The sequence below is a fragment of the Somniosus microcephalus genome, chromosome 3, assembly GCF_052327205.1.
Source record: "Somniosus microcephalus isolate GS21.2 chromosome 3, FLI_Smic_1.0, whole genome shotgun sequence".
NCBI classification, from domain to species: Eukaryota; Metazoa; Chordata; class Chondrichthyes; order Squaliformes; family Somniosidae; genus Somniosus; species Somniosus microcephalus.
In genome coordinates this window covers 366,666,242-366,682,534 of record NC_140989.1, presented here as the reverse complement: position 1 = coordinate 366,682,534, position 16,293 = coordinate 366,666,242, and the positions used below count along the sequence as shown (strand labels likewise).

The window sequence follows — 16,293 nt, the reverse complement described above, 5'->3', positions numbered from 1 at the left end:
AAGAAATTGATTATCCGTCAGATAAGAACAGAAAGTACTTTGGCAGAAAGCAGCACCTCCCCTTTAATGTGAGAAACAAGCCAGGCCGATGCAGGTTTGAGCTAGCGGCGAACACTTCTATTCCAATTCTTCTGTGCTCTTATCATTTGTGAACTGGAACAAGTGGCCACACGTCTGACAACAGCAACAATTTGCGAGTCGCAGTCCCCTCGGGGATGCGCTTTGTGGACGCATTTCAAATTCGAGATCGAGCACCAACGAGCTCCCATTGATCCAGCTGCACTGGAACCTGTATAAACTCCGATTGTGTAATTTCTACGCGAGCGTGGCCCAGCAACGTGTTTCAAGTAAACATTCGTGCTCGTCCAATTTTTGTTCATCTTCTGCCCCAAGGCACCTCCTTTCACCATCGCACGAGAAAACAACGACAATTTGCATTTATGTAGCGCCTTTGACGTAGTAAAGCGTCCCGAGGTGTGTCACAGGAGCGTAAATCAGACAAAAACATTTGTCACCAAGCCAAAGAAGGAGACATTAGAACAGGCGACCAAAAGCTTGGTGAAAGAGGTAGATTATAAAGGAGCTTCCTTAAAGGCGGAGAGGTTTAGGGAGGGAATTCCAGAGCTTAGGGCCCAGGCAGCTGAAGGCACGGCCACCGATGGTGGGACAAAGGAATCGGGTGGTGTGCAAGAATCCAGGGTTGGAAGAACGCAGAGTTCTCTGAGGGTTGTGGGGCTGGAAGAGGTTACAGAGATCGGGAGGGGCGGGGCCGTGGAGGGAATTGAACACGAAGATGAGAATTGAATCGGTCGAATCAACATTTCAAACCATCTGAGTTTGGTTTGCGGAGATAGTCACGCTTTCCAAAACATCTTCAACTTGCACCAAGGCCCAGTGATCAGCACGATACTATTGCTACACCTCCCCTCTCCCGAAACTGTCCCAAGACAAACAAATGTATCGACGTTCTTCACTTCTTCTCCATTTATGGTCGGCTTAGGGGCTTCTCTGCTCTCCTGGACACGAGGAATTTCATCTTCCCTGTATTTATTTAGACCAAACTCTCTGCTTGCTTCATTCTGTTTACTTGTTCCTGGAAACTGCGGTCATTGTTGCAGACAATCGACAGCAACATGTTTAAACTGCCCATATTTATGTCAACTGGGACCTCCGTCATTGGACCCAACATTACACTAAAGAGTAGGGGCTATCGTGACTAACCAGGGCTTTGTATAGCTGCAGCATAACTTCCACCCCCTTGCTTTGTATTCCACATCCTTTAGGTATCAAGACCAGCATTCCATTAGCCTTTTTCATTATTTTCTGTACCTTTCCATGACCTTTTAATGATCTACGTACCTGGACATCCCCCCCCCCCCCCCCTCCCCAATTAAGAAAGTCCTCTGTTCTATCCTTTTCAGGTCAAAGGTGGATGACCTCACATTTGCCTCCATTTGCTACTGTTTTGCCCCAATGCATGTCTAAAATCACCAAGGACACATTACCTGACCATTGCTTCACTTGCTGTTTGTGGGACCTCGCTGCATGCAAATTGGCTGCCATGTTTGCCTACATAACACTTCAAAATAAACCATTGATTGTAAAGCAGTTTGGTTTGTTTAAGAACATAAGAAATAGGAGCAGGAGTCGGCCACACGGCCCCTCGAGCCTGCTCCGCCATTCAATAAGATCACGGCTGATCTTCGACCTCAACTCAACTTTCCCGGCCGATCTCCATATCCCTTGATTCCCCTAGAGTCCAAAAATCTATCGATCTCAGCCTTGAATATATTCAAAGACTCAGCATCCACAGCCCTCTGGGGCAGAGAATTCCAAAGATTCACAACCCTCTGAGTGAAGAAATTCCTCCTCATCTCAGTCTTAAATGGCCGACCCCTTATCCTGAGACTATGCCCCCTAGTTCTAGACACTCCAGCCAGGGGAAACAACCTCTCAGCATCTACCCTGTCAATCCCCCTCAGAATCTTGTATGTTTCAATGAGATCACCTCTCATTCTTCTAAACTCCAGAGAGTATCGGCCCATTCTACACAATCTCTCATCATAGGACAACCCTCTCATCCCAGGAATCAATCTAGTGAACCTTCGTTGCACCGCCTCCAAGGCAAGTATATCCTTCCTTAGATAAGGAGCCCAAAACTGTGCACAGTACTCCAGGTGTGGTCTCACCAAGGCCCTGTACAATTGGAGCAAGACTTCCTTACTCTTATACTCCAACGCCCTTGCAATAAAGGCCAACATGCCATTTGCCTTCCTTACTGCTTGCTGTACCTGCATGCTAGCTTTCTGTGTTTCTTGCACGAGGACACCCAAATCTCTCTGAACACCAACATTTGAAAGTTTCTCACCATTTAAAAAATATTCTGTTTTTCTATTCTTCCTACCAAAATGAATACCCTCACATTTTGCTACATTATACTCCATCTGCCACCTTACTGCCCACTCACTTAGTCTATCTATATCCCTTTGCAGACTCTGTGTTCTCCTCACAGCTTACTGTCCCACCTAGCTTTGTATCATCAGCAAACTTGGATACATTACACTCGGTCCCTTCATCTAGGTCATTAATATAGATTGTAAATAGCTGAGGCCCCAACACTGATCCTTGCGGCACCCCACTAGTTACAGCCTGCCAACCTGAAAAAGATCCCTTTATCCCTACTCTCTGGTTTCTATCCGTTAACCAATCCTCTATCCATGCTACTATATTACCCCCAACCCCGTGAGCCCTAATCTTGTGTAATAACCTTTTATGTGGCACCTTATCGAATGCCTTTTGGAAATCCAAATATACCACATCCACTGGTTCCCCTTTATCTACCCTGCTAGTTACATCCTCAAAAAACTCTAATAAATTTGTCAAACACGATTTCCCTTCCATAAAACCATGTTGACTCTGCCTAATCATGTTATGATTTTCTCAGTGCCCTGATACCACTTCCTTAACAATGGATTCCAGCATTTTCCCGACGACTGATGTCAGGCTAACTGGCCTGTAGTTCCCTGGTTTCTCTCTCCCTCCTTTCTTGAATAGCGGGGTTACATTTGCGACCTTCCAATCCGCTGGGACCATTCCAGAATCAAGGGAATTTTGGAAAATCGCAACCAATGCATCCACTATCTGTGCAGCCACCTCTTTTAGAACCCTAGGATGTAGGCCGTCAGGTCCAGGGGATTTGCCGGCTTTTAGTCCCATTAGTTTCTCTAGTTTATTAATTACGTTAAGTTCCTCACCCTCATTAGACCCTTGGTTCCCCACCATTTTTGGTTTGCTTTTTGTGTCTTCTACTGTAAAGACAGATACAAAATATTTGTTTAACGTTTCTGCCATTTCCTTATTCCCCATAATACTCCTGTATCAACCTCTAAGGGACCAACGTTTACTATTGCTACCCTTTTCCTTTTTACATACTTGTAGAAACTCTTACAATCTGCTTTTATATTTCTTTCTAGTTTTCTCTCATTCTATTTTTTCCCTTTTTATCAATTTTTTGGTCGACCTTTGCTGGGTTCTGAACTCTCCCAATCCTCAGCCTTACTATTATTCTTTGCAACATTATAAGCTGTTTCTTTCAATGTAATGCTATCCTTAACTTCTTTAGTTAGCCACGGTTGGATCATTTTTCCCGTGAGGGAGTGCTGCACTGTGGGAGGGGCAGTACTGAGGGAGCACTGCACTGTGGGAGGGGCAGTACTGAGGGAGTGCTGCACTGTGGGAGGGGCAGTACTGAGGGAGTGCTGCACTGTGGGAGGGGCAGTACTAAGGGAGCACCGCACTGTCGGAGGGGCAGTACTGAGGGAGCACCGCACTGTCGGAGGGGCAGTACTGAGGGAGCGCCGCACTGTCGGAGGGGCAGTACTGAGGGAGCGCTGCACTGTCGGAGGGGCAGCACTGAGGGAGCGCTGCACTGTCGGAGGGGCAGTACTGAGGGAGTTCTGCACTGTCAGAGGGGCAGTACTGAGGGAGCGCTGCACTGTCGGAGGGGCAGTACTGAGGGAGCGCTGCACTGTCGGAGGGGCAGCACTGAGGGAGCGCTGCACTGTCGGAGGGGCAGCACTGAGGGAGCGCTGCACTGTCAGAGAGTTAGTACTGAGGGAGCACTTCACTGGGAGGGGCAGTACTGAGGGAGCGCTGCACTGTCAGAGGTGCCGCCTTTCGGATGAAACATTAAACCGAGGCCCCGTCTGCTCTCTCAGGTGGGTGTAAAAGATTCCACGGCACTATTTCGAAGAAGAGCAGGGGAGTTCTCCCTGGTGTCCTGGCCAATATTTATCCCTCAATCAACATCAGTGAAACACAGATTGTCTGGTCATTATCACATTGCTGTTTGTGGGAGCTTGCTGTACATTAATTGACTGCCACGTTTCCCACATTACAGCAGTGACTACAGCTCAAAGGCACTGCATTAGCTTTAAAGCGCTTTGGGCCGTCGTGAGGTTGTGAAAGGCGCGATAGAAACAAGTTGTGGACACTAAGGGAATCGAGGGATATGGGGATTGGGCGGGAAAGTGGAGTTGAGGTCGAAGATCAGCCATGATCTTATTGAATGGTGGAGCAGGCTTGAGGGGCCGAATGGCCGACTCCTGCTCCTAATTCATGTGTTCCAAGTCTTTCCTTTATAAACTCGTGACTATGCTAATATTATGGGGCGTGTTTGATGTGTTGGAAGCTGAAGAAAGTTTCTCTGGTTACACGTTTCTAATAAATGGTTCATGTTAAGTAGTTAAAAAAAAAAATATATATCTGAATGGGAGCCTTAATCTAAGTGGTAAGGGGGGGGTTACCATTAATCTAAATGGTAAGGGGGTTGATTTTAATTGTTGCTGACTAGCCACTAGTGCAGTATTGACTTGTAAAGATTTGCAGTGGGTTAACCGGCTTTTTATTCTGTGTTTAGGGAGCAGATGTTTTACTGGCACCTGAAGCTAATATTTCCTCAGAGTCGCACTGAATACACGGAGAAGAGGTAAGTTGAAACTGGTTTATTGTAAAGGACGTGAGTGACCGGACATGACCTTGCACAAGACCGTGGTCAGGCCGCACTTGGAAAGCTGCATCTAGTTTTGGTCTCCTCACACGGTGGGTGGCATTGAGGCTTTGGAGAGGGTGCAGAGGAGGAACCACTGGACTAATTCCCCGTTTAAAGCATCTTCGTTATCAAGATAGGCTCAAAGAATTGGGACGCTACACTTTTAGAGAAGCGTAGACTTGGGGGGGAGCTGCTTGAGGCTTCTGAGATAATGAAGGGGATAGATTGTGTTCTAGTTGACGGTTTGTTCCAATTAAATAGACTAGGGGGGACCAGTGGTCACACATTTAAGTTGTATAAGGCCAGATCGAGGTTAGATGTCAGGAGGTGGTTGTTATCCCAGAGAATAGTGGGCCTCTGGAACAGTCTGCCACCTCGTGTAGTGGACAGAATTCCTTCAAGCGAGAGCCTTACTAGAGTTTATAATTAAGGAAAGGGTGACTGAACACTTAGAAAATGTTCAGTTGATCAGAGAGAGCCAGCATGGATTTGTGAAAGGTAGGTCATGCCTGATTGAATTTTTTGAAGAGGTGACGACTAAAGTAGTGGACAAGGGAATGTCTATGGATGTTATTTATATGGACTTCCAGAAGGCATTTGATAAAGTCCCTCATAAGAGACTGTTAACTAAGATAGAAGCCCACAGAATTGAAGGCAAGTTATTGAGCTGGTTAGGAAATTGGCTGAGCGGCAGGAGACAGAGAGCAGGGATAATGGGCAGGTACTCTAATTGGCAGGATGTGACTAGTGGTGTCCCGCAGGGATCTGTGTTGGGGCCTCAACTATTCACAGTATTTATTAATGACTTCAATGATGGCTCAGAAAGTCATATATCCAAATTTGCCGATGAGACAAAGATAGGTGGAATTGTAGGCAGTGTAGATGGAAGCATAACATTACAGAGGGATATCGACAGATTAAGTGAATGGGCAAAACTGTGGCAAATGGATTTCAGTGTAAGCAAAAGTGAGGTCATCCACGTTGGACCTAAAAAGGATCGAACAGGGTACTTTCTAAATGATGAAAAGCTTAAAAAAAAAAACAAAAAAACAGTGGATGTCCAAGGAGACTTGAGGGTCCAGGTACATAGATCATTAAAATGTCATGAACAGGTACAGAAAATAATCAAAAAGGCTAATGGAATGCTGGCCTTTATATCTAGAGGACTAGAATACAAGGGGACAGAAGTTATGCTGCAGCTATACAAAACCCTGCTTAGACCACACCTGGAGCACTGGGAGCAGTTCTGGGCACCACACCTTAGGGAGGATATATTGGCCTTGGCGGGAGTGCAGCGTAGGTTTACCAGAATGATACCCAGACTTCAAGGGTTAAGTTACGAGAAGAGATTACACAGACTAGGGTTCTATTCCCTAGAATTTAGAAGGTTAAGGGGTGATCTGATCGAAGTTTCCAAGATATTAAGGGGAACAGATAGGGTAGATAGAGAGAAACTATTTCTGCTGGTTGGGGATTCTAGGACTAGGGGGCATAGACTAAAAATTAGAGCCAGACCTTTCAGGAGTGAAATTAGGAAACATTTCTACACACAGAGTGGTAGAAGTTTGGAACTCTCTTCCGCAAATGGCAATTGATGCTAGATCAATTGTTAATTTTAAATCTGAGGCTTTAAACTAGTAAGATGGGGGGAGGGATCTACAAGAAACATAACCAGCCTAAATATAAACATAGAAACATAGAGATAGGAACAGGAGTAGGCCATTCGGCCCTTCGAGCCTGCTCCGCCATTCAATGAGATCATGGCTGATCTTCGTCTGAGATCATAGCTGATCTTACCAGTTCAGTACCCCGTCCCCGCCTTTTCTCCGTAACCCTTAATCCCCTTAGCCTTCAGAAATATATCCAATTCTCTCTTGAAAATATTTATTGAATTAGCCTTCACAGCCCTCTGTGGCAGGGAATTCCACAGGCTCACCACTCTTTGAGTGAAGAAATTCTTCCTCATCTCTGTTTTAAATGATTTGCCCGCTATTTTTAGACTGTGGCCCCTGGTTCTGTGCTCCCCTGCCATTGGAAACATTCTCTCTGAATTCAGCCTGTCCAGGCCTGCCATAATTTTATATGTTTCGATGAGATCCCCTCTCAATCTTCTAAACTCCAGTGAGTACAAGCCCAAACTATTCAATCTCTCCTCGTAGGTCATTCCCGCCATTCCAGGTATCAGCCTGGTGAATCGCCGCTGCACTCTTTCCATGGCAAGAACATCCTTCCGCAGATGGGGCGACCAAAACTGTACACAATACTCCAGATGCGGTCTCACCAGCACCTTGTACAGCTGTAGTAAGGTATCCCTATTCCTATACTCGAACCCCCTTGATATGAAGGCCAACATACCATTTGCCTTCTTAATCGCCTGTTGCACCTGCATGCTCTCCTTCAGTGACTGGTGCACAAGAACACCCAGGTCCCTCTGCACTTCCCCATCTCCCAATCTATTGCCATTTAGAAAATAATCCACCCTCCTGTTTTTACCCCCAAAGTGGATAACCTCGCATTTATCCACATTATAGTGCATCTGCCACGTATCCGCCCATTCCCCCAACCTGTCCAAATCGCACTGTAGCCTCCTGACATCCTCATCAGAGCCCACCCCTCCTCCTAGTTTAGTGTCGTCAGCGAATTTGGAAATATTGCATCCAATTCCCTGATCCAGATCATTTATATATATTGTGAACAGCTGGGGTCCCAGGACAGATCCTTGCGGCACCCCGCTGGTCACTGCCTGCCACTCCGAAAACGAGCCGTTTATTCCAACTCTCTGTTTTCTATCCGCCAGCCAGTTCTCTATCCACGTTAATACTTTGCCCCCAATCCCATGAGCCTTAATTTTGCATGATAATCTTTTGTGTGGAACCTTATCGAAGGCTTTCTGGAAGTCAAGGTACACCACATCCACTGGCTCTCCCCCATCTATTTTACCAGTTACTTCCTCAAAAAATTCCAGCAGATTAGTCAAACACGATTTACCCTTTGTAAATCCATGTTGACTCTGTCCGATCCTTTCCCCATTTGTCAAGTGCTCCGCTATTTTATCCTTAATAATGGACTCTAGCATTCTGCCCACAACCGATGTAAGGCTTACTGGTCTATAATTCCCTGCTTTCTCTCTACCCCCCTTTTTAAATATTGGGGTAACATTAGCTACCCTCCAATCCACGGGTACTGTTCCCGAGTCAATGGAGTTCCGGAAGATGATCCTTAGAGCATCTGCTATCTCCAGGGCCACCTCCTTAAGTACCCTAGGATGTAGTTTATCAGGCCCCGGGGATTTGTCGGCCTTCAGTCCCCTCAACTTACCCAACACCATATCCCTAGAGATACTAATTTCTGTCAGCTCCTCCCTCTCATTAGTCCCTATGTTTGTCGATATTCCTGGGAGGTTATTTGTGTCCTCCTTTGTGAATACAGAACCAAAGTATGAGTTTAATTGGTCTGCCATTTCCTTATTCTCCATTATATATTCTCCCGAATCGGACTGCAAGGGACCGACTTGGGATTTTACCAGTCTTTTCCTCCTGATATACCGATAAAAGCTTTTGCAGTCTGTCTTTATGTTTGCTGCAAGTTTACTTTCGTATTCTATTTTCCCCTTCCTGATTAATCCCTTTGTCCTCTTTTGCTGTATCCTGTACTGCCCCCAATCTTCCGGTCTGGTGCTTTTTTTTGCCAGTTGATATGCCCTTTTTTTTGATTTTATGCTGTCCCTAATTTCCCTCGTTATCCACGGTTGAGTCACCTTTTTAGGTTTATTTTTATGCCAAACCGGTATAAACATGTTCTGGAATTCTTCCATTCTATCTTTGAATGCTTGCCATTGTCTATCCAAACAAAGCAGGAAAAGTGAGCATAAAGTAAGGGAGGACATTGATGGCAAGGGAATAAATAGTTATAGAACAGGAGTCTAAAAAGATGGTTAAACATAAAGCAAGAGGAAATCCGATTAAAAATTAGTTAAACTGTACAGCAATGCACACAGTGTCCGTAATAAAGCAGGGGAGCTGGAGGCAATCATGCGTTGCGAGGAAACTTGGGGGGGGGGGGGAATAAATGGGCAACAATATTGGCAAACAACGATGTAGAACGACAATAGGAAACATTTAAAACGGTGTTCAACAAAGTGCAGGAAAAATATATTCTGCTAAAAGCAAAGAACAAAGTAAACAATAATGAGATACCATGGATGAATAAAGCCATAAGGGAACAATTAAGGGTAGGGAAAGAGGCATACATTAAGTACATAGACAGCAGGGGAGTGCATGATAAAAGAGAATACAAAAAGATTAGAAGAGAAGTCAAAAAAAAATTTAGGAAGGCAAAGAGGAACTAAAATTAAATTATCAAGGAACATAAAACAAAATAGTAAAATATTTTATAGGCACGTCAGTAAAAAACGGAAGGTTGGGATGGGAATAGGGATAAACAGGATAATACCACAGGTAACGATAGAGAAATGGCAGAAATATTAAATAATTATTTTGCTTCAGTATTCACCAGGGAGCTAGAACAGGTGGACATGACATTGGATGATGAGATTAGTAATGAGATAAGTGCATTTAAAATAAAAAGAGGGGATATATTAAATAAACTAATCAAACTCAAAGAGGATAAAACCCCTGGTCCGGATAGATTGCATCCACACATTTTAAAAGAATCTAGGGAAGAGATAGCAGAGGCATTACTACACATTTAATAATTCATTAGAAAAAGGTGTAGTGCCAGAGGACTGGTGGATAGCTAACTTAATACCAATATTTAAGAAGGGAGATAGAACCTGTCGAGGGAATTATAGACCAGTCAGCTTAACATCGGTGGTAGGAAAAATAATGGAATCCCTACTAAAGGAGAAAATAGAAGAACATCTAGAAACCAGAAATAATATAACGAATAGTCAGCATGGATTTCAAAAGGGAAAGTCTTGCTTGACCAACCTTATTGAATTTTTTGATGAAGTAACAGAAAGAGTAGACAAGGGTAATGCAGTAGATGTCATTTATCTGGATTTTCAAAAGACCTTCGATAAGGTACCCCATAATAGACTGATGAACAAGGTCAGAGAATGCGGAGTCAGTGGACAAGTAGCAGAATGGATTGCTGGCTGGCTTCAGGACAGAAAGCAGAGAGTAGGGGTAAAGGGTAGCTATTCACAGTGGCAGGTGTGTAGTGGTGTTCCACAAGGATCAGTGCTGGGACCACTGTTGTTCACAATTTATATTAACGATTTAGACTTTGGAATCAAAAACACAATTTCTAAATTTGCGGATGACACCAAATTGCGGGCGGGGGGTGCGGTAGTCAATACCGAGGAGGACTGCAACAAGTTACAGGAGGACATTAATAAACTTGGAGAATGGGCATATAATTGGCAAATGAAGTTCAACACAGATAAATGTGAGGTACAGCTATTACATTTTGGTAGGAAGAATAGGGAGGTCACTTATTACTTGGAGAGTGAGAGTCTAGGTGGGGTAGAGGAACAAAGGGATCTCGGAGTACAAATACACAAATCACGAGAAGTTGCGACATAGGTTAGCAAGGCCATAAAAAAGCAAACCAAGCACTCGGGTTTATTTCTAGAGGGATAGAATTGAAAAGTAGAGAAGTTATGCTAAACCTGTATCGAACCTTGGTTAGACCACACTTAGAGTACTGCGTACAGTTCCATTCGTCATATTATAAAAAGGATATAGAGGCACTGGAGAGGGTGCAGAGAAGATTTACAAGGATGATACCAGAAATGTGAGGGTACAGCTATCAGGAAAGGATGAACAGGCTGGATCTCCTTTCTCTTGAAAAAAGAAGGCTGAGGGGTGACCTAATAGAGGTCTTTAAAATTATGAAAGGTTTTGATAGAGTGGATACAGAGAGAATGTTTCCACTTGTGGGGAAGAGCAAAACTAGAGGCCGTCAATATAAGATCGTCACCAAGAAATCCAATAGGGAATTCAGGAGAAACTTCTTTACCCAGAGAGTGGTGAGAATGTGGAACTCGCTACCACAGGGAGTGGTTGAGGTGAATAGTATAGATACATTTAAGAGAGTTCCTGATAGGGTGAGGGTTGGGAGGAGGCTGGTGTGGAGCATAAACACCGGCACAGTCCAGTTGGGCCGAATGACCTGTTTCTGTGCAGTAGACGCGATGTAAAACCAAGGTATGCACCGTGTGGAAATGGAAGATTTTCTTTATTTTTCAGGGTATCAGCCAGCAAAACTATGGAAGAATTACTTAAAAAGTACATCGATCCAGTAGTCGCTGACCCAGTTATTCGGCAGAAGTAAGTGACGTAAGAAAACCACTAGGCATTTGGTCTAAGTATTAAACAAGGTTTTAATCAACTGGTTTTCAACATGGAGATCTAGTTGTGTACTTCACTAGTTCTTGTTAAAGAATGTCCTGAGCAAGCTGGGCCCGTGCCCGAGTATTTATACTCTCCCTGGACAGCGCCACCAGCAGGCCGCCCAGTATTATTTCATAAGTCATTTCCACATGAATTGCAAGATTCATGTCAGTAAATACATAACCGTTGTTTTAATTTTATTCTTGAAACTTATAAATTGCTGGTTTTGCCCTGCTGGTGCACACAAAACCGCTCAGTGTTGCTCTGCTAATTTCCAAGAGATTGTTGTTGCACTAATTCGGAGGCCAGAATTGGAGGAGCGCCGAGATCTCGGAAGGTTGCAGGGCTGGAGGAGGTTACAGAGATAGGGAGGGGTCGAGGCCGCGGAGGGATTTGAACAGGTGGATGAGAATTTTGACTCGAGGTGTTGCCGGACCAGGAGTCAGAGTAGGTCAGCGAGCACAGGGGGTGATGGGTGAACGGGACTTGGTGCGAGACGGACAGCCGAGTTTTGGATGAGCTCGGGGTTTACGGAGGATGCAAAATGGGAGGCCGGCCAGGAGAGCGTTGGAATAGTTGAATAATTGGAATAATAGAGAAGTGCTAACTGATCTGCCTCCCCAGCCATTGATAATGTCTAACCTGGGATGAGAGGGCAGTCCGATGATGAGAGATTGAGTAGAATGGGCCGATACTCTCTGGAGTTTAGAAGAATGAGAGGTGATCTCATTGAAACATACAAGATTCTGAGGGGGATTGACAGGGTAGATGCTGAGAGGTTGTTTCCCCTGGCTGGAGAGTCTAGAACTAGGGGGCATAGTCTCAGGATAAGGGGTCGGCCATTTAAGACTGAGATGAGGAGGAATTTCTTCACTCAGAGGGCGGTGAATCTTTGGAATTCTCTGCCCCAGAGGTCTGTGGATGCTGAGTCTTTGAGTATGTTCAAGGCTGAGATCGATAGATTTTTGGACTCTAGGGGAATCAAGGATATGGAGATCGGGCAGGAAAGTGGAGTTGAGGTCGATGATCAGCCATGATCTTATTGAATGGCGGAGCAGGCTCGAGGGGCCGAATGGCCGACTCCTGCTCTTACTACTTTTGTTCTTATGTAATCTCCACACGGTGGTTTAACTGAGGATTGGAGCCCAGAGGTTGAGGAATAAAGAGGGGAACGTGCATCAGTTACTTTATTTCTCGACAGTATTTCTGTCCCGCAAAAGATACTTTTATCTCTGAAACTTAACGTTTACAGTTCTCTGGACATCTATCATTAAAAAATATATACAACCATATATAAGTTAATAACATTTTAACTTAAAACCAAATGGTTGTTTTGAGCATTAACTTCTGTAGACGATTCCGTTGATCTGAAATGAGTGGGTACGAGATCAGTAGATGCACAGAGCAAGTAGCTTTTTATTGTAGTGGTGTTGGGTGCTCTCCGCTCCCAACTCCTGTTACCTCCCAACATCTGATACAGCAGGGTTACAGTGATGGCAAAATGTACAGGTCCCAAAGAGATGCAGTTATAATTATAATGAAATAGGCTTCGGGGAACCGGCAGAGAAACATAGAAGATAGGAGCAGGAGTGGGCCATTCGGCCCCTCGAGCCTGCTCCGCCATTCAATGCGATCATGGCTGATCATCCAAATTCAGTACCCTGTCCCTGCCTTCTCCCCATATCCCTTTAGCCTTAAGAAATATATCCAACTCCTTCTTGAATATATTTAATGAATTGGCCTCAACTGCCTTCTGTGGTAGAGAATTCCACAGGTTCACCACTCTCTGGGTGAAGAAATTCCTCCTCATCTCTGTCCTAAATGGCTTTCCCCTTATCCTTAGACTGTGACCCCTGGTTCTGGACTCCCCTGCCATCGGGAACATCCTTCCTGCATCTAGTCTGTCTAGTCCTGTTAGAATTTTATAAGTTTCAATGAGATCCCCCCTCATTCTTCTAAACTCCAGCGAGTATAAGCCTAATCAACCCAATCTCTCCTCATACATCATTCCTGCCATCCCAGGTATCAGTCTGGTGAATCTTCGCTGCACTCCCTCCATGGCAAGAACATCCTTCCTCAGATAAGGCGACCAAAACTGCACACAATACTCAAGATGTGGTCTCACCAAGGCCCTGTACAACTGCAGCAAGACATCCTTGTTCCTGTACTCAAACCCTCTCGCTATGAAGGCCAACATACCATTTGCCTTCTTAACCGCCTGCTGCACCTGTATGCTTACCTTCAGCAACAGAGAGGAGCACAGCCGCGCACCTTGTAGGGAACGTTGCTTAGGGGTGACCTGATGGAGGTCTTTATGAAAGGATTTGATGGGGACGACGTAGAGAAGGTGTTTCCACTTGTGGGTGAATCCAAAACTAGGGGCTGTAAATATAAGATGGTCACTAATAAATCCAATAGGGAATTCAGGAGAAACTGCTTTACCCAGAGAGTGGTGAGAATGTGGAACTCGCTACCACAGCGAGTGGTTGAGGTGAATAGTATAGATGTATTTAAGGGGAAGCTGGATAAACACATGAGGGAGAAAGGAATAGAAGGATATGGTGATGGGGTGAGATGAAGAGGGGTGGGAGGAGGCTGGTGTGGAGCATAAACACCGGCACGGACCAATATGGGCCAAATGGCCTGTTTCTGTGCTGTACATTCTCATGTAATTAATTTTTAACTATTAAATACCAAAATAAATGACCCTCCGAACAACATTACACGTTTCTAACTAAAGCGTGTGGTCTGTGTTAAAATCCGATGGATGTTAAATTGCTTCTTCAGGTGACATGTCGATGCCTGTTCCTCTGCTCAGTCCGTGAGGGTGACCCCGAGCTTCCGGTCACTTTAATTCTCCGCTCCACTCCCACTCTGACCTCTCTGTCCTCGGCCTCTTACACTGTTCCAATGAAGCTCAACGTAAGCTCGAGGAACAGCACCTCATCTTTCGATTGGGTACTTTACAGCCTCCTGGACTGAACAGAGTTCAACAATTTCAGATCATACCCTCTGCTATTTCTTCACATCATTCTGCCTGTGCCAGTTACACCTCATCTTGAATCATCTTTTGTTTCTTAACTTGTCCCATTACCATCTCCTTTTGCCTCGCACCATCATCCCTTTTTCTCTTAATCTCTCCTGCCTTCCATCCTATCACAGACCTTCCCTTCTGTTCTTTCCTCCCCTCCCCCCTCTCCCTGCCCCTAAACTTGCTTTAATACCTGTTCCATCTCCAGCTTTTTCCAGCTCTGACGAAGGGTCGTCAACCTGAAACATTAACTCTGTTTCTCTCTCCACAGATGCTGCCTGACCTGCTGATTATTTCCACCATTTTACTGTTTTTATTTCAAATTTCCAACATCCGCAGTATTTTACCTTTTTGTATTGGTGCCTGTGACTGATTCTGTAATCCTATCCTGTGTTGGATTTTTGCAGGTTGAAAGTTTATGTGTTGGCCCCTCTGAAAGAAGTAAAAATCTTCATGAAGGTAGAAAATCGAAAACACAACTCTGTCAGGTAAGGGGAGAGCAGATCTTTCAGGTTTGGACTTTACCGACACTCCCAAGTCGAGAATTTCCGATCGACATTATTTTAACACAGGCAGTAAATCGTTGGCTTTAACTGGTGGCGTTAAAAGAACTTCGATTGGGAAAGATGTAGAATTCCGGACCTTTGTTAAGTTGAAAGGAAAAAGGGAAACAACTGGACAGCAGGTCAGTCAGCATCTGTGCAGAGAGCAGACTGGTGAAAATGTCCGAGGTGTGTATCCCTCATCAGAATGGGGCGGGAGGCTCGGGCGCGGCTCGGGCCGCGGGAGGCTCGGGGCAGGATGGGCGGGGGGCTCAGGCTCGGGGCGAGGCTCGGGGCGGGAGGCAAGAGGCTCGGGGCGTGGTGTGGGGGGGGGGGGCGGGAGGCGAGGGGCGGGGGGCTCGGGGCGCGGTGCGGCCGAGCAGCTTCAAGGGAGGATTGGTGTATGTAACTGTGTGTGTGTTTGTAAATGTAATGTGTGTGTATATGTTTTAAAGTGTTTTGGATCACTTTGTGTTTGATACTAATGTTGCGGAGGTTCATGTAACGGATGATTTCAGCCGGGGTATGTAAGGTGGAATTGTTCTGTCAACCAAGAGATTTTTTTTCTAACCCTGAGAGCTTGTGAATTTAGTGTGTGTGTAAAACGGTGGTTATATTTTAATCATGGACAGAGGCGGAAACGATTGTATCTATAAGCCATCTGTTTGGAGAGCTGTGTTTAGTCACAGCATTTGAAATATGGTGCAGATGCAATTCAGGAAGATCATATTGTTCCTCTCTGATGTTCCTACTTGGACATTTTGTGCGAGTTCTTTATCTGTTTTATAGATATTATTATTTCTGCTTCCTTCACTAACCTAACTCCTTCCAATCTTGGTTTCTCTTTAATAGCAGAGGCAGCTGATCCATCTGATTGTATTTTTTTTAAACAAACAAATGTGTCCCAGGTTTGGGAGTCTGGCTAACTACATGATGTTTATTAACAGGGAATCTTATTATCTGCAAAAAGAATTACTTGACCATTTGATTATTTTGACTAATATTGCTTGCATTAAACTATTTTAGCAACATACACAATGACAACCTTGTATTTATATAGCGCCTTTAACGTAGTAAAACGTCCCAGGGTGCTTCACAGGAGCGATTATCAAACAAAATTTGACACGAGCCACATAAGGAGATATCAGGACAGGTGAGCAAAAGCTTGGTCAAAGAGGTCGGTTTTAAGGAGCGACTTAAAGGAGGAGAGAGAGGCGGAGAGGTTTAGGGAGGGAATTCCAGAGCTTAGGGCCCAGGCAGCTGAAGGCACGGCCGCCAATGGTGGAGCGATTAAAATCGGGGATGGTCAAGAGG

The 16,293-nt window shown here is 44.9% G+C and overlaps 1 protein-coding gene across 1 annotated transcript in view; it reads left to right on the top strand.

Annotated features, from left to right (window-relative positions):
- The window catches only part of znhit6 (zinc finger HIT-type containing 6), a 97,260-nt gene that overhangs the window by 38,913 nt on the left and 42,054 nt on the right, over nt 1–16,293 (top strand). Inside the window, exons 6-8 of the mRNA XM_085983548.1 lie at nt 4,919–4,987; nt 11,263–11,343; nt 14,845–14,925. Coding sequence (XP_085839674.1) covers nt 4,919–4,987; nt 11,263–11,343; nt 14,845–14,925 — 231 coding nt within the window. The remainder of the gene's footprint in view (nt 1–4,918; nt 4,988–11,262; nt 11,344–14,844; nt 14,926–16,293) is intronic.